This window comes from Nyctereutes procyonoides, unplaced genomic scaffold (genome assembly GCF_905146905.1).
Source record: "Nyctereutes procyonoides isolate TBG_1078 unplaced genomic scaffold, NYPRO_anot_genome, whole genome shotgun sequence".
In the NCBI taxonomy this organism is placed as follows: Eukaryota; Metazoa; Chordata; class Mammalia; order Carnivora; family Canidae; genus Nyctereutes; species Nyctereutes procyonoides.
In genome coordinates, this window is record NW_026575009.1 from 188,563 (window position 1) to 207,816 (window position 19,254).

At 44.4% G+C, this 19,254-nt stretch overlaps 1 protein-coding gene across 1 annotated transcript in view; it reads right to left on the reverse strand.

Annotated features, from left to right (window-relative positions):
* Nucleotides 1–12,226, reverse strand: part of LOC129516916 (transcription factor CP2-like protein 1) — a 32,465-nt gene extending 20,239 nt beyond the window's left edge. Inside the window, 5 exon segments of the mRNA XM_055336517.1 lie at nucleotides 757–906; nucleotides 1,994–2,100; nucleotides 2,784–2,804; nucleotides 2,807–2,888; nucleotides 12,131–12,226. Coding sequence (XP_055192492.1) covers nucleotides 757–906; nucleotides 1,994–2,100; nucleotides 2,784–2,804; nucleotides 2,807–2,888; nucleotides 12,131–12,226 — 456 coding nt within the window.
* Between the last annotated feature and the right edge of the window lie 7,028 nt (nucleotides 12,227–19,254).

Here is a 19,254-nt window from a genome sequence, read left to right on the forward strand (position 1 = left end):
GCTCTAGCACGAAAGACAATCGCGTGCTCCCACCACAACCAGTACCTTCCCACCTAGGGCAGCATCACTAACTGAGCCGGGGCCCGCCCCTCCCTCACCCTTGTGGATGCCACAGGCTCTGCTGCGACCCTGCAACTCCGCAGGCCATGCAGGACCCTGAGTTGCATCATTGGCCGCCAATATCTTTCAGAAGTATGGGTCCAGACAGAGGAAAGTAGTTAATAGGCAGGGGCTGGGCAAGAAAGGAAAAGAGAGGCGGTTCCTCCAAACATGTTTCTTTCTCCAACAGGAGGTTACTGCAGAGGGAGAGAGGGCCTTGGGCCCTCCATGGGAACGTCTGTGGCCGGGCCTCCTGCACGGGACGGGGTGTCCTGACTTGATTTTTAAGGAGAATCAAACCGGCAACTACAGAATCTGTGGCCAACTACAAAGTGCTGGGGAAGATAAGGAAAACCTGAAAACGTGCAAATCCAGACAGTCTTACAAGGCAGAGCTGGGCACAGCCATCTGTGATGACGGAGGACAGAAGGTGCCCCACACCAAAGGACACCCGAAGCGGGCAGGCCCGTCACCCCAGGGCGCGTGGCTCATGCTCCTCAGGGGTCCAGGTAGAAGCCCCAAGCCAACAGGACGCCGAGTTCCCTGCCGGGCCTCCAGCAGGAATCCCAAAGGTCAATGCACTGCTGTCACTGTCCAGCACAGGCAGGGACCCGTGGGTTCGGCGGCCACAGGTGGAACGTGGCAAGGACGTCCTACCTTAAACACCTTGATCTGGCAGCTGGCCGAGTGCCAGTGTTCTGTGTACTCCCCATTCTCATTCTGCTTAAATGTATCGATCTGCACTCGGAAAGGCACTCCTCTACCCCCGTGCTTCCTGGGGGTGAACTCCGTGCTGATGCAGTGCACCTGGAAGGGGAAATGTGGGCCAGAGCCAAGAAGAGGAGTGGGGACAGGCCCTGGGCTCCCCAAGGGCCCCTCGCCAAATGGAGGTTTCCATCCCGCACCATCAGGTCCATAGCTGCCTCGGCCTCCCCACTCCCCACGCACACTCCACCAGGGTGATGCCCTCTCTGTCCCCTCCACCTTCCCCTGTTATAAAGGGCACACCCTCTCCCCTTTGTCCCTCGACCTCAGAGGCCCTGCCTGACCAGCTACGTCCTCGCCATCGCTCAGGCCCACGGACCCTCACTCCCTCCTCTCCCCTGGCAGATCCCACAGACTGCATAGCAGGGATCCCCGCCTGGTGCGTGTCCGAGTTACTCGGGCCAGGCCAGGAGCAGGAGCAGAAAGTTGGAGCCATTTCTATGTTTCTACGTAAGTATGTGCTACAGAAAAAGGCACTGGGTAACATATTTATTATCAGAATACTATAAATACTCCAATAATATATATTATTGTGCTACTACAGTAGTATTATAATAACTTTAAAGTACAGTAAGAATATTATAATCATGTTAAAAAAAAGATCACTAACTTTTACTGAGCAATTACTATGGACCAGGCACTGCAATAATGACTTTATGTTCATTATCTGATTTATAAGACAAGTGAAAAAACTAAGAGGTTCAGAAAGGGACATAGAGAGAGAACGAGAGAGTGCGTGTCAGCCCAGAAGCACGGCGGCCCCGCCAGGCTCCTGGACCCATGCCAGGTGCTTGATCATGAAACAATTAATTTAATCATAGAAACTATCATGGAAAAAAATTATTACCTATTATATACGCGAGGGCACACTTATTTTGTAACAAGCTTACATATTGTTAAGCAAAACCCACACAGTATTCTACAACATGCCACGTCCTTTCCTAGCTCTGGGGACCAACTAGCTCCACGACTGAGCCACACTCCTGTAGCCTCCTCTCCTTCAACGTACATCCCCGCAACATAGAACAGGAGCCCGTTGGGGCCCTGCAGGTGGACTGTTTTGAGGAACGACATGCATGCAGGCCCCAAAACTCTGGCTTCCCCCAAGAACACCCTCCCTCCCACTTACCTGAATGAATGCAGAGGCTCTCTTTGAAGGGTCCCACAAAAATTCGACTGCATTCAGCTGTGTCGGGCTGGCCCTGGGGTCCAAGATACCAACAGACGGTGGAATATCTGCACACACATACACATACACAAAAGTGCAATTGTCAGCCACTCCCAGAGGCTTAGGGAAGGACTCTCATTACAGGTCCAAATTCCTTAACCACAATTTCAAATGCCGAAAGTTCTGAAAACTAAGTTTTGCATAACTCATTTGGCAGAAAGCCCAACGTGAACTGCCACAAAGCTATTCGGAGTTCTTTGTCCCATTTTGGGTGAACGGACATTTTACCCTGCTGCAGAAATATTAGTGTACTGGATGGCCTGCCAGAGGCATTACCTGGAGCTAGGGATCGACACACCCTGTTGCCATTCTAAAACTTCTAAATTCCAAGACACACCTGGCTCCCAGAGTTACAGGTAAAAGACTATGGATCAGCGCCTAAGACCTCAAAACTCAATTTCTGTTGCCCATCCCCGTGATGCCCATGCTTCCCTTCGTCACAGATCAGAATCCTTTAGGGCAGGGCCTTCTGCAATGCTTTCCCTGAAATCCCTGATGGCAGAGCTCTGAGTTAGAAATCCCTGAGGGCAGGCCTGGTGCCAGCTCGCACAGTGTTTTACCTGAGGCAAGGGTACACTAAAGTGTCCTAGCGAGGCATGCATCCGACAGCATCCAAGAAGAACCCCAATGTTCTTGGGGTTCCCAATGAACTTGGAGTGCCCTTGGGCCCCGCGTGGCCCAGCAGACTCACCAATGTCCAGGATTCGGTCCCGGGCCGGCTCCGCCGCCATCCCTCCAGCTGCTGGTGCTCTGTGTACTGCAGTCGGCGGTCGTGGAAAACCACCTGGATGATGCTCTAGGGAGGAGAAGCCAGTAGGAGACAGCTAAGTGTGGGGCTGACAAGGACCCAAGAGAACTTCCCACCGGGGAAAATCTCCCACCTTTCAAGACTAAGACCTCTCCTTCCAGAGCCTTCCTTCCCAGCTCTCAAGCTCTGCATGCTTCTCCCCCCTCAGAACCCCAATCATAGGACAGTGAGAATGAGGACTATCCCCCTTTTCCAGAATTACTAAGTGCTTTACATACACAGCTAACCTATATATCTTTTTGTGCCAATGAGCCAACTGAAAGCTCAGGAAGATTCAGTAAGTGGCAAAGCCAGGCTCAAACCTGAGTTCATCCAGCCCAGAGCCCACTCCATCAGCCCACGCCCCTCCAGCTCTTAGCACTGCCAGCTTGCCCTCAACCGCCTGGACAACACGCTCCAGGGACCAGGAACCCCTCCCACTCCAGGGCTCTCCCCAAACCACCCAGGCACTCCTGACCCCCACCACCAGCAAGCCGAGACCCCTCAGACCCCCAAGACCTCCTGGGGAGGGAGGGTGGCCCCACAGCCTTGCCTTGACATATTTTTTTAATAAATTAATTTTTATTGGTGTTCAATTTGCCAACATACAGAATAACACCCAGTGCTCATCCTGTCAAGTGTCCCCCTCAGTGCCCATCACCCCCACCCCCCGCCCTCCTCCCCCTCCACCACCCCTAGCTCATTTCCCAGAGTTAGAAGTCTTTATGTTCTGTCTCCCTTTCTGATATTTCCCACACATTTCTTCTCCCTTCCCTTATATTCCCTTTCACTATTATTCATATTCCCCAAAGGAATGAGAACATACACTGTTTGTCTTTCTCTGATTGACTTACTTCACTCAGCATAATACCCTCCAGTTCCATCCACATTGAAGCAAATGGTGGGTATTTATCGTTTCTAATGGCTGAGGAATATTCCATTGTATACATAAACCACATCTTCTTTATCCATTCATCTTTCGATGGGCACCGAGGCTGCTTCCACAGTTTGGCTATTGTGGACATGGCTGCTAGAAACATCGGGGTGCAGGTGTCCCGGCGTTTCATTGCATCTGAATCTTTGGGGTAAATCCCTAACAGTGCAATTGCTGGGTCGTCGGGCAGGTCTATTTTTAATTCTTTGAGGAACCTCCACACAGTTTTCCAGAGTGGCTGCACCAGTTCACATTCCCACCAACAGTGTAAGAGGGTTCCCTTTTCTCCGCATCCTCTCCAACATTTGTTGTTTCCTGCCTTGTTATTTTTCCCCATTCTCACTGGTGTGAGGTGGTATCTCAGTGTGGTTTTGATTTGTATTTCCCTGATGGCAAGTGATGCAGAGCATTTTCTCAGGTGCATGTTGGCCATGTCTATGTCTTCCTCTGTGAGATTTCTCTTCATGTCTTTTGCCCATTTGATTGTTTGTTTCTTTGCTGTTGAGTTTATTTATTTATTTTTTTATGACAGTCACAGAGAGAGAGAGAGGCAGAGACACAGGCAGAGGGAGAAGCAGGCTCCATGCACCGGGAGCCTGACGTGGGATTCAACCCCGGATCTCCAGGATCCCACCCCGGGCCAAAGGCAGGCGCCAAACCACTGCACCACCCAGGGATCCCTGCTGTTGAGTTTAATAAGTTCTTTATAGATTTTGGAAACTAGCCCTTGATCTGATATGTTATTTGCAAATATCTTCTCCCATTCTGTAGGTTGTCTTTGAGTTTTGTTGACTGTATCCTTTGCTGTGCAAAAGCTTCTTATCTTGATGAAGTCCCAATAGTTCATTTTTGCTTTTGTTTCTTTTGCTTTCGTGGATGTATCTTGCAAGAAGTTACTGTGGCCAAGTTCAAAAAGGGTGTTGCCTGTGTTCTCCTCTAGGATTTTGATGGAGTCTTGTCTCACATTTAGATCTTTCATCCATTTTGAGTTTATCTTTGTGTCTGGTGCAAGAGAGTGGTCTAGTTTCATTCTTCTGCATGTGGATGTCCAATTTTCCCAGCACCGTTTATTGAAGAGACGGTCTTTCTTCCAGTGGATAGATGGCAGAAGAGTAGGGTCCCCAAATCACCTGTCCCCACCAAATTACCTAGATAACCTTCAAATCATCCTGAAAATCTACGAATTCGGCCTGAGATTTAAACAGAGACCAGCTGGAACGCTACAGTGAGAAGAGTTCACGCTTCTATCAGGTAGGAAGACGGGGAAAAAGAAATAAAGAAGCAAAAGGCCTCCGAGGGGGAGGGGCCCCGCGAGGAGCCGGGCTGAGGCCGGGGCAAGTGTCCCCAGGACAGGAGAGCCCCGTCCCGGAGAAGCAGGAGCTGCACCAACCTTCCCGGGCGGGCGGAAAGGGGCTCGCAGGGAGTTGGAGCAGGACCCAGGAGGGCGGGGATGCCCTCGGGCTCCCGGGGACACTAACAGACACCTGGCACGCAGGAGAGTGCTCTTAGGAGATATTTTATAAAATTTTATTTTATGGGTGCTTATTACAAATGGCTAGTTTAGTAATGAAAATAGGTTTAGGGGCACCTGGATTGCTTAATGGTTGAACATCTACTTTCAGCTCAGGTCGTGATCCCAGGGTCCTAGGTCAAGTCCCTCATCAGGCTCCCCACAGGGAACCTCTCTCCCACTGCCTATGGCTCTGCCTCTCTCTCTGTGTCTCTCAGGAAGAAATAAATAAAATCTTTAAACCAGAAAAGAAAAACAGGTTTAGTAGAATCTGAAAAATGAAACAATGGAGTAATTTCCATCACTGCAAGTGTATCTCAGCAATGTTTATGTAAAAACTCTTTAAGGTATCCCTGGGTGGCGCAGCGGTTTGGCGCCTGCCTTTGGCCCAGTGCGCGATCCTGGAGACCCGGGATCGAATCCCATGTCGGGCTCCCGGTGCATGGAGCCTGCTTCTCCCTCTGCCTATGTCTCTGCCTGTCTCTCTCTCTCTCTGTGTGTGTGTGTGTGTGTGTGACTATCATAAATAAATAAAAATTAAAAAAAGAACTCTTTAAAATATTATTTTAGGGGCACCTGAGTAGTGTAGTCAGTTGAGTGTTGGACTTTCACTTTCTGCTCAGGTCATGATCTCAGGATCATAAGATCAAGCCCTGTGATGGGCTCCACACTCAGTGGAGTCTACTTTTAGATTCTCTTTGCCAAAAAAAAAAAAAAAAAAAGATTCTCTTTGCCTCTGCCCTTCCTTTTTTTTAAGATTTTATTTATTTATTCATGAGAGATACACAGAGAGAGGCAGAAACACAGAGGAAGAAGCAGGCTCCCAAAAGGGAGCCTGATGTGGGACTTGTTCCCTTGGCCCAGGGTCACACCCTGAGCCAAAGGCAGTTGTTCAACCGCTCAACCCCTGAGCCACCCAGGCATCCCTCCCTCTGCTCAGGCTTGCTCTCTCTCTCTCTCTCTCAAAAATAAATACATAAATAAATGAATCTTTATGTTAAAAGTAGTATTCTAGGGCAGCCCGGATGCCTCAGTGGTTTAATGCCGCCTTCGGCCGAGGGCCTGATCCTGGAGACCTGGGATTGAGTCCTGCATCCGGCTCCCTGCATGGAGCCTGTCTCTCTGCCTCTCTCTCTCTCTCTCTGTCTTTCATGAATAAATAAATAAAATCTGGGGGATCCCTGGGTGGCTCAGTGGTTTAACGCCTGCCTTCGACCCAGGGAATGATCCTGGAGAACTGGGATCGAGTCCCACATCAGGCTCCTGCTTGGAGCCTGCTTCTCCCTCTGCCTGTGTCTCTGACTCTCTCTCTCTCTCTCTCTCTCTCTCTCTCTGTTTCTATCATGAATAAATAAATAAAATCTTTAAATAAATAAATAAATAAATAAATAAATAAATAAATAAATAAATAAAATAAATCTTAAAAAAAAAAAACCAACCATAGTATTCTAGTCAACACTGGTATATCCAATCAATGTGAGTGGAAGGATGGATTTATATTCCTTCTGTTTTACAGTGCTAAGTAAAGAAAGCATTTCCCAGTCAGATACAATATCCATTCCTAAAATATATTCAGGCAAAGGAGATATAACCATTTCACATAAAGCCAGTTCAAACATACCACTTTCCATCCAAATTTTCACCTTAATCTCTTCCCTTGAATTCTTATATCTTTCCAACATAACTGTAGCCCCTATTAGGACTTCACCGACAGATTTTAGAACCATAGTGCATGGGGCTGCCATGTCAAGCATCCCAGAAATGTTGGGACAACTGGGTGGCTCAGTGATTGGGCATCTGCCTTCAGCTCTGGTCATGATCCTGGGGTCCTGGGATCAAGTCCCACGTCCAGCTCCCTGCATGGAGGCTGCTTCTCCCTCTGCCTGTGTCTCTGCCTCTCTCTCTCTCTCTGTGTGACTATCATAAATAAATAAAAATTTAAAAAAATAAAAATAAAAGTTTTGAAGAGTAAAAGATTTGCATTTTAGATTATTCTCCCTGTGTTGTGGGGGAAGGAATTGGAAGTGGGCAAGACCAGAATTAGAGATTTTAATGATTAGATCTACCAATATGGATCTAGATTAGGATCCACTGGAAAACAGCAGAGCAGAACGTCTGTCTGGGACTTTGGAGTCAGGCAATGAAGGGTTTAAATCTAAATTTTTCTGAATATAGTCAGTATCACCTTTGACATTGGTTAAGCCCATGACTTCTTTCTCCTTATATAAAAATAGTAATGGGGTGCTTGGCTGGCTCAGTCAGTGGAGCATGCAGTATTGATATCAAGGTTATGAGTTCAAGACCCATGTTGGGTATAGAGATTAGTTAAAAATAAAATATTTTAAAGTTAATTAATTAAACTTATTATAAAAATAAAATTAAATGGTTATAACAATATCTACCTTAAATGAATATTCAAGGAACTATTTTTTAAGATTTTATTTATTTATTTATTCATGAGAGACACAGAAAGGCAGAGACCTAGGCAGAGGGAGAAGCAGGCTCCCCCAGGGGAGCCTAATGTGGGACTCAATCCCAGGACCCTGGAAATATGACCTGAGCCAAAGGCAGATGCTCAACCAGTGAACCACCCAGGTGCCCCTTCAAAGGTGTATTAAAAAAAACTTATTACACACTTGTTGCTCAATACTAAAAGCTAATATGGGAACCTGTTGGTTGGTTTGGAATATATTAAAAAGGTAGACTTGACTAGTAACTATTTGGATACGGTAGGTGTAGGAAAGTAAGTATCCTAGGATAACTGCCAAGCTTCTGGCTATGATAATAGGGTGAATATTGCCAGCACAGAAAATCCTGAAAGAGGAGTGTGGGAAGAAGATGATGGGTTTGATTTTGAATGTGTTAGATTTGTAAAATTTCCATGAGAACTGTGATTATGGAGTGCTTATCCTGGGAGGTTTTGCATAGGTTAGCACCAATCTTCAGCACAAAGTAAAAAAATTATTACTTACATTTATTTATTTTATAGACAAGAAAACTGAGTGTCAGAATCAGTCTAAATGAGGATACTGGTGCCTGGATGGCTCAGTTGGTTAAGTGTCTGCCTTCTGAATACATAAAATCTTAAAAAAAAAAGTCTGCAAGGTAACAGCAGGTGGGAGAGGCATTCACATGCCTCAAGAATAGAGAATTGTTTTTTCAGTAAAGGTGTGATGCAATTAGAAATAAATATATCCTAAAAGTGGAGGTGTGGTCAATGGAGAAGCTGACAGCAGGCTGCCCCAACAGAAAATTTGGCCCCTCCCTTAATTACATACAGGACTCTAAATTGGGGGGGTCTTTCCCAGAAGAAGGGTTATTAGCAGAGATGAAATTTTATTTTTATAGTCCTGTCTGTACAACAGGGGCCAACATCTAATTAGCAAACATCTGCTTTTCTTTTTGCCCTATGAGTTGCAGTCCTTCTCTTCACAGTTCTCTATCACCAGCTTCTTAGTTCAGTTTGACATACAGACCTCATTTTGCTTGACTGCCTTTGGAATTTCCATATCTGTGTTGATTCCGCATACATATGCTATTAAATTTGGTTTTCTCTTGTTAATCTGTCTTATGTCAATTTGACTCTTAGTCCAGCTGGAGGGACCCTTGAAGGAAACAGAATTCTTTTTTTTAAGATTATTTATTTATTTATTTGAGAGAGAGCAGAGCTAATAAGAACATAATTGGTGGGGAGGAGCAGGGGTGAGGTAGAAGCAGGCTTCCAGAAAGGGACAGAATTCTTGCTCCCTGACCTCAGCATTCTGAAATGGAAATAAGTGTGTAGGGTGGCTCAGGGGTTTAGTGCCTGCCTTTGGCCTGGGGCATAATCCTGGAGACCTGGGATCAAGTCCTACATCCAGCTCCCTGCATGGGGCCTGCTTCTCCCACTACCTGTGTCTGTGCCTGCATCTGTCTGTCTCTCATGAATAAATAAATAAAATCTTTAAAAAAATATTTAAAAAAAAGGAAATAAGTGTGTATAGAAATATAGCTAAGGTTATGGATTCCAGACTCAGTTCTTCTTAGATACATGTCCATTGCGAAATTATTACCCTCATCATCTGTAGTAAGATGGTAATGCCTCAACTTGTTTTATGAAAATGAGAGATGCATTTAAAGTAGTTATCATAAAAAAATAAAATAAAATTAAATTAAAATAAAGTAGTTATCACACAGACACCCAAAATAAAGCATTTATCACAGTACTCGGCATATAGTTGCTATAAATGTTAGTTTAGAAAGAGTTGGGTAGGGATCCCTGGGTGGCGCAGCGGTTTGGCGCCTGCCTTTGGCCCAGGGCGCAATCCTGGAGACCCGGGATCGAATCCCACGTTGGGCTCCCGGTGCATGGAGCCTGCTTCTCCCTCTGCCTATGTCTCTGCCTCTCTCTCTCTCTGTGTAACTATCATAATTAAATAAAAAAAAATTTAAAAAAAAAAAGAGTTGGGTAGGGATCCCTTGGGTGGCTCAGCGGTTTAGCGCCTGCCTTTGCACCAGGGCATGATCCTGGAGTCCCGGGATCGAGTCCCAGTCAGGCTCCCTGCATGGAAACTGTGTCTCTGCCTCTCTCTCTCTCTCTCTCTCTCTCTCTCCCTCTCTCTCTCTCTCTCTCTCTCGGTGTCTCTCATAAATAAATAAAATCTTAATAAAAAGTCAGGTAAAATAATATCTAAGGTCAAAGTATTTAGCCATCTGTGTCACCTCCAAGAAGACAGGCACATGTCTCTTTTGCTCACCTCCAACACCTAGCAATACCTGAAACCTAGGAAGTATTAATAAATATTCCTTGAATGAGCTAATGAAGGATGAATTTTTAGATGATTTTTATATTTTATTTTGATTTATTACAATGGCTCATGAAGGACAGAAAATGAATTACAGTGGATTGAAAAGGGATGGGGCAGTTTCTCAGGGGAGACGGCAGGGTTATAGTCAACTCAAACTGGGAAGAAAAGGCAACATACCATTGGATGGGTAATTTAAACTTCCAGAATTTTTAGTTTCTTTACATATAAATGGTAGTTAACCTCAGAGTGTAGTTTAAGGATCATGTGAAATAATATTTATAAATATTTTCCCAGGAAAAGGGAGTGATATAAAAATATGTACTCATAGTAATTTTCTTCCAAGTTGAAACTGGCTTATTTTTCACTGTTCTTTTGGAAAATGCAACTAGCATAATGAAAGACACAGTTGGGACGCCTGGGTGGCTCAGTGGTTGAGGTTGAGTATCTGGTTTCAGCTCAGGTGTGATCCCTTGATCCCAGGATCCAGAATAGGGTCCCACATCGGGATCCCTGTGGGGAGTCTGCTTCTCTCTCTGCCTGTGTCTCTGCCTCTCTCTCTATGTCTCCCATGAATAAATACATAAATTTTTTTTAAAAAAAGGAAAGACACAGTAAAGAGCCATTGATGGAGTTAAGAATAATCATATTTCTCTTATCCTGATGAAGGACTTAGAGTGTAGAGTCTCAATAGATCAAAATAACCATTTTTCTTTACCTATTGAATAAGAATTGATCAGAGAACCAACCAGTGGAAATTAACGTATTTGTGCTGAATGGTTCGTCCAACAACGCCCAAGACACCTGCAAAGCTACACAGTTTGGGGAATCTTAAGTATGATCGTAGGATTAAGTGGCTGAAGAAGGATTTGAGATTTAAGAAATGAGACCTGGGATCTAGGAGAGGCTTTAATCAGGGAAGATCTAGGGTTGCAAAAAGGACAGGAATGTGTAGCTAATCTGGTTTTATGTGCACTTGCTAGATAGTCTGAGAACGTTCACTTCAACTGTGGAAAACAATTGAAATTTATGTAACACATAAGGGGCTCTTCCCTGGCTTAGTTGGTGGAGCATGTGATTCTTGATCTTGTGGTTGAGTTCTATCCTGGCATAGGGTGTGGAGATAACTTAAAGAAAAAAATTTTTAAAGATTTTATTTATTGGGATCCCTGGGTGGCGCAGCGGTTTGGCGCCTGCCTTTGGTCCAGGGCGCGATCCTGGAGACCCGGGATCGAATCCCACGTCGGGCTCCCAGTGCATGGAGCCTGCTTCTCCCTCTGCCTGTGTCTTTGCCTCTCTATCTCTCTCTCTCTCTCATGAATAAATAAAATCTTTAATTTTTATTTATTTATTTATTTATTTATTTATTTATTTATTTATTTATGATAGTCACAGAGAGAGAGAGAGAGAGAGAGAGAGAGAGAGGCAGAGACACAGGCAGAGGGAGAAGCAGGCTCCATGCAGGGAGCCTGATGCCAGATTTGATCCCACATCCCAGGATCATGCCCTGAGCTGAAGGTAGATGCTCAGCCACTGAGCCACCCAGGTGCCCTAAAAATAAAAAAATAAATAAAAAATAAAAAATTATAGGGGCACCTATGGTGGCTTCAGTCAGTTAAGCATCAGCCTTCGGCTATTGTCATAGTCCCGGGAGCCTAGAATCAAGCCCCAGTCAGGCCCTGGGGAGCCTGTTTCTCCCTCTCCTCTGCCATTCCCCCTGCTTGTGCTCTCTGACTCTATCAAATAAGCAAAATCATTTTTTAAAAATTATAGATAAATTAACCAGTAAGACATATTAGATTTAGATGGGCAGAGTACATGTGCATAGAGCCCAGAAAGGAATGGAAGGAGCAAGAGGCACCGAATTATTTTCTTTAGCCTAACACTAAATATCCTTACATAGCCAAGGCACTCAATCTGTGACTCTGAACTTCCATTGTCCGTCCGTCTTTGACACCCATTCCAGCCCCACATGTATTCTGCTCAGCAAGCTAAGGAGAGCTGCTTTTGTGGCCAGGAGTACTTGTGGTGTCTGCGATAGGGCAAGCCTGTGGGATCCTGGCCGGGTACTTTTCTTCTGCAGAACCCAGTCCTCTGGTCTCAAATTCTCATCCTCCATCCTTGCACCAGATATATCCTACGAACATCACTTGCAACCAGTTCTAAGTACAAGAGCATGACCCATCTCATTCCCCATACTTTGCTCCATGAGAGTTTGATTAGGTGGATTTAATACAATTCTAGCATCTTAATTTGATCTGTGAGCTCCTTGGGTAGCTTACTTGGTAGGATACTTGGAGCTAGTGCTACCATTGTATTCAATTAATTCCTTAGTTTAACCTTCTATAACTCTCAAGAACACTTTCTTTCTAGAACCACAGAGTTGTACATCAACCAGGAATCTGAAAAGCAGGAATCTTTTAAAGAGACTGGCCACCAGCTGCTGCTTCTTTTCAATCGGGTTTCACTACAACCTCACAGAGGAACCTATTCAAATGCTTACCTTTCAGCATCCTCAGTTGAACTAACTTCCTGTGCCAGAAGCTTTTGTCTGCCCCAATTGGCGTTCTTTATTTAACAAATTCCCTTTATCTCCCACTTGCAGCAAAGCTCACTCGGCCCCAGGGGACATGCAATATTTACTGAAGTGCCTCCCCCACTTTCCTGCCCCTGTCTGGCAGTTGTCTGACTTTACCTTTAGGTTTGCAGTCCTGGCCTGTTTTTCCCCTGTAGACACCAAGTTTTCTGAATAGTAGGATTGTTCAGAACAGAATTAAACACGTTCTTTACCCTGAGAACTAGGTGCTTGAAATTCAGTAAGCAAGGCTTTTAATCCTCCCACTTTAGAGCTTTGAATCCGGACTGTAAAATCCAGAAAAGCCAGGCAAATTGACCCAGCGTGCTTCTTCCTTTCAAAGGCACAAACTGAAAGAGAAATGCTAGCCGAAAATGAAGGAAAAGTGAATTTTTAAAAATAAAATATGATAAGTAATTAAGGACACTGGAAGTAACCACCTCCTTTTGGAAGATGGAGAGAACAAGATTTTCAAAAGAAAGGGATGTGAGAAGATGGAGGGGTGGCAGGTGAATTTATAATTAATTCTCTTTCTGCCTTATCTCTATTATAGGTAAATATTCTCGGTGAGTCTGGTGACCAAAAGGATAAGTGGAAGGCTTTACATTGAGTTTGCACCTCTCCTAACTCCTCTTGGCCACTTTTTCAAGCTTTTATGTGGCTTACTTACAAAGATAGTGAATTTTGTTTTTATTAACTTTATTCTCAAACAGCAATCTTATACCTTCTTAGGTATTTATTACATATACATATATAAATTATGTACATATATGGAACATATGTATATATATATATGTTAATAGCAAAATAATTTGTAGTGGCAAATAACATGTAATATTATAAAACTATTGAGTCATCTTAATTTACTGTTGTGGAAAGATGTCTATGATATATTCTTTAAAAAATAAAACAAAACAGGGGCACCTGGGTGGCTCAGTGGTTGAGCATCTGCCTTTGGCTCAGGTTATGATCCTGGGGACCTGGGATCAGTCCTGCATCAGGCTCCCCCCTCAGGGAATCTGATTCTCCTCTGCCTAAGTCTCTGCCTCTCTCTTTGTGTCTCTCACTCATAAATAAATAAAATCTTTTAAAAGAAAAACCCAAAACACTCATGTTCCAGGGCACCTGACTGGCTCAGTGGGAAGAGCCTGCTACTCTTGATCTCTCAGTCATTGGGTTTGAGCCCCACATTGGGTGTAGAGATTACTAAAAACAAAAAATGGGCAGCCCCAGTGGCTCAGCAGTTTAACTCCACCTTCAGCCCAGGACGTGATCCTGGAGACCCGGGATTGAGTCCCACATCAGGCTCCCTGCATGGAGCCTGCTTCTCCCTCTGCCTGTGTCTCTGCCTCTTTCTCTTTCTGCGTCTCTCATGAATAAATAAAATTTAAAAATATATATATTAAAAAAAACCAAAAAACCACAAACCAAAAAACCCACTCATATTTCTGTGTTCATGCACACCATCCATTTTATCTTATTTATTTCTTAATTTGTAAGTAAGCTCTGTGCCCAATGTGAGGCTCAGACTCACAACCCTGGAGATCAAGAGTCACATGCTCTCCTGAATAAGCCAGTGGGGCACCCACTCTGTGACATCTATATACATTTTTTTCTGATATATTCGTAAGTAGAAAAGGCAGGTTGCAGAACAAAATATATGATGAAATTCCATATTTGGACAGGAAAAATGTGTTTTAATTCTGTTGTGTGTCATGTGTACACACACAAATGTCTGGAAAGATATTAAAGTTAACAGTTGTTAGGTTTTTTGGTAACTAAATGGAAATGAGACCGCCAAGGCAAGCGAGGGTACAAGAACAGATTTTATTGCAGGCACCCTCGGGCGAGGTTCCACGACTCACGGATGGGAAGAGTGAGTCGGGGAAGTCGCTCCAAGACAAGGTGGCAGGGGTTTACATAACGTTGTAGGGCAGAACGGTTTCCTCCTGGTCGGCTCATATGCAAAGGAAGGATTGCAATCCAACCAGTCAGAGTGACTCTCCCCATGCAAAGGAAGGATTGCAGTTCGGTCAGTCAAAGGTGACTTCCTCCTCTGGGGTTTGAAGGGCATTGGGTCCGGTTGGGTAAGTCCAAAGGAGAGGTCTAAGGGTCTGCGTCAAGCTGTCAGCAGGTCATTGGTCCATCGGCGTCCCAGGTGGAGGTGGTGACAGGAACCTCAGCCATTTGGGGTATCCGCCATCTTGAGGAGTTTCTCTTCCCGCCTGGCCCCAACAACAGTGATTTTTTTTTTTTAAGGGAATGACGAAGTCACATTGAGCTCTTAAGGAGAGTCCCAAAACTCAATCTTTCCCTTAATTCAACTACCTCAGCTTCACCTTTATGTTCTTCATATCAGAAAGATTTTGATAGGAGAAGATTCAAGAGAGAAACCATCTCAACCTTGGCTGATACAGTTAGGAAAATAAAATTTTTTAAAAAATGTAATTATCAGGGTGCTTTCCTGGCTTAATCAGAAGAGCATGTGACTCTTGATCTCAGGGGTTGTGAGTTCTGGACTCATGTTGGGTGTAGAGGTGACCCAAATAAATAAATGAATAATAAATTTAAAAATGTAATTATAAATTTTTATGGTTTTTCCAAATAGATATACACCTCTAAATTCTGACATGCAAAGAAGTTGAAGATATAATGCTAAGTGGAAAAAACAAAACAAACTTTTGGAGGAGAATGTATGCTATAATCCTGTTGCAAAATCCATGAAAATTCACATAAAACCATCCTTCTTGGGACGTCTGGATGGCTCAGCAGTTAAACTCTGCTTTAGGCTCAGGGCATGATCCTGGAGTCCAGGGATCGAGTCCCACATCGGGCTCCTGCATGCAGCCTGCTTCTCCCTCGTCCTATGTCTCTGCCCGCTCTCTCTCTGTCTCTCATGAATAAATAAATAAAATCTTTAAAAAAAAACCCCAAAACCATCTATCTTATATATGTCAAAATATTTATTGGAGAAATTAAATACATTATTCTTATGAGATTCATTTTATGATTCATTTCTCTACGGCTTAATTTGTTTTCAATGGCAAGTTTTAGTTTTGAAATCAAAAAAGCCCGGGCACCTTCTTTCTGCCCATGGGCTCTGCCCCAGGGCTTTCATAAAAACACCTATTTACATGGGGGGCATGCAGGGGAAGGGAGGGGGAAAAAAGAGGTCCAATCTTTTATTTATTTATGAAAGAGAAAAAGATAGCAGAGGGAGCAGCAGGCATAGAAGAGAAGCAGGCTCCCCCCTGAGCAGAGAGCCCGATGTGGGGCTTGATTCCAGGGCCCTAGGATCATGACCAGAGCCGAAGACAGATAGGTAACCAACTGAACCACCCAGGTACCCTTATTTATTTTTAATAGTATATTTATTCATGACAGAGAGTGAGAAAGAGTGTGCATGCAGGGGGGGTGGTAGTGGGGAGAGCAGAGGGAGGGACAGCTCTCTCCTGAGCTGAGTCAGAGCCCAACATGGGGCTTAATTTCAGGTCCCTGAGATCATGACCTGAGCAGAAGGCAGATGTTTAACCACCTGAGCCACCCAGGTCCTACCCTTTGAAAAGATAAATCCAGACTGTCTGGTTCCCTGATGATCCTGGGTTTCACAGTCCTCTGCCTTTGAGGGTTTGACTTTACCCCAACATTTCACCTGTTGGGAAGAAGAGACAGTAGGTGAATGGCATCTCCTAAATGGCTAATCTCCAAAAGAGAAGGCTGGACACCAGAAGTCATCTTTTTCCTTTTTTCTTCTTTCCTTTCAATCTTTATTTTTCCCCATTTCCTTTCCAGTAATCAAGCATGTTTTATTTATTTATTTATTTATTTATTTATTTATTTATTTATTTATTTATTATTTATAGATTTCATTTATTCATTCATGATAGTCATAGAGAGAGAGAGAGAGACAGAGGCAGAGACACAGGCAGAGGGAGAAGCAGGCTCCACGCTGGGAGCCCAATGTGGGACTCGATCCCGGGACTCCAGGATCGTGCCCTGGACCAAAGGCAGGCGCCAAACCGCTGAGCCACCCAGGGATCCCCCTAAAGCATATTTTATTTTATTTATTTATATTTTTTAAAGATTTATTTATTTATTCATTCAGAGAGAGCGTGAAGAGAGAGGCAGAGACACAGGCAGAGGGAGAAGCAGGCTCCCTGCAGGAAGCCCGATATGGGTCTCCAGGATCACACCCCGGGCTGCAGGCGGCTCTAAACCTATGTGCCACCGGGGCTGCCCTAAAGCATATTTTAAATAGGTTTTCTTTTTGGCACTCTGAATCTTAATCCTTTCCCATTCCCAATGTTCTATAGCTGAACTTAATCCAAAGCAGAAACAAGCAAAAATCAAGCATATAAAAACATTGTTCCACAACAAAGTTCAGTACTGGAGAGCTAACTTTAGGGGCACCTGGGTGGCTCAGTGGTTGGGCATCTGCCTTTGGCTTGGCTCATGATCCTGGGGGCCTGGGATGGAGCCCTGTGGCTGGCTCCCTACTCTAAGGGAGCCTGCTTCTGCCTCTCCCTCTACCTGCTGCTCCTACTGCATGTGTGCACACACACTAATAAATAAAATCTTCAAAAAAGGGGGGGTTGACTACCACTTTATAATAGCTATTTTCCTTTTTTTTCCTAAGATTTTATTTATTTGTTCACAAGAGACAGACACACACAGAGAGAGATAGAGGCAGAGACAGGCAGAGGAAGAAGCAGGCTCCATGCAGGGAGGCGCTAAACTGCTGAGCTACCAGGGCCACCCGCTATTTTCCTGTTTCTAGGCTATGGGTCACCATTTAGTATTAACTCATGTGTTGGTAATTCATTATGTGCAATGAATTTTGTAAAAATGAGACATACTGGGGGGATCCTAGGGTGGCTAAGTGGTTTAGCGCCACCTTCCTGATGATCCTGGAGTCCCAGGACCAAGTACCACATCTGGCTTCTGCATGGAGCCTGCTTCTCCCTCTGCCTGTGTCTCTGCCTCTCTGTATCTCTGTGTCTCTCATGAATAAATAAAATCTAAAAAAAAGACATATTACCAATCCCCCACCCCCATTTTCTTACAGTAAGTGCTATGCCCTAGGTGGGGCCTGAACTCGTGATTCTTGAGATCAAGGTCCCAGCTCCACTGACTGAGCTAGCCAAGTGCCCCTATTAAAAAAATAAGTAAATCCTCTACCCTCTTAATTTTTCCTTCACTCAATACGTTTAAAACATAAATGAGGGGAAACCCTGGTGGCGTGGCAGTTTAGCGCCACCTGCAGCCCAGGGTGTTATCCTAGACACCCTGATCGAGTCCCACAATGGGCTCCCTGCATGGAGCCTGCTTCTTCCTCAGCCTGTGTCTCTGCCTCTGTGTGTGTGTGTGTCTCTCTCTCATGAATAAATAAATAAAATCTTAAAAAAAGGGATCCCTGTGTGGCGCAGCGGTTTGGCGCCTGCCTTTGGCCCAGGGCGCGATCCTGGAGACCCGGGATCAAATCCCACATCGGGCTCCTGGTGCATGGAGCCTGCTTCTCCCTCTGCCTATGTCTCTGCCTCTCTCTCTCTGTGAGACTATAATAAATAAAAAACAAAATAAAAAAAAATAAAAAAAAAATTAAAAAAAAAAAAAGGATTGTTCCTAGATGCCTGCCTTGCCTCTTCTAAGGTGAGAACATAATTTACCAGGAAAAAAAAAATCTATTTCAAACTAGCCTCAGACCTTAATATTTTTCTCTGATCCCGTTTATATTTGTCTCTGATCCAACTTGTAACATTAATATATTTATATATAACTTAAACCACATTAAATTGTGCTTTGTAGTCCGTAAATATAAGGGTTTTTTTGTTTTGTTTTGTCTTTTTTAATGCTGGGTTTGCAGCTCACTGGTTGAGCATCTGCCTTTGGCTGGGAGTGTGGTCCCGGGAGTCCCAGGATTGAGTACCACATCGGGCTCCCTGCAGGGAGCCTGCTTCTCCCTCTGCCTGTGTCTCTGCCTCTCTCTGTGTCTCATTAATAAATAAAATCTTAAAAAATAATAAAGCTGGCATTTACCAAAGATCTTTAAAAATAAAAATACGGGCACTTCTTTTTAAGGACTAAGTGGTTGAGCAGCTGCCTTCAGCTCAGGGTGTGAACCTGGGGTCCTGGGAGGAGTCCGGCATCTGGCTCCCTACAGGGAGCCTGCTTCTCCCTCTGCCTGTCTCTCCTGGATAAATAAAATCTTTTTAAAAAAATAAGAAATGTCTTAAAATAAGCTTGTTTCAACTTAGTTTTTTCTGGCAGAGTGTAATTGGACAGAGGGGTGGACACAGAACCTTCCTTGTGAGTTATATTAGCTGACCTTATCCCCATCCCCTCCTTTTTAAAAAGATTTTATTTACTCATGAGAGACAGAGAGGCAGAGACACACAGGCAGAGGGAGAAGCAGGCTCCATGCAGGGAGCCCGATGCGGGACTCCATCCCAGGTCTCCAGGATCACGCCCTGAGCTGAAGGCAGACACCCAACCACTGAGCCACCCAGGCATCCCCAACATTCTTCTTTTAACTGCAAATAACCACAAATTTTATTGTTTCATTATTATACACA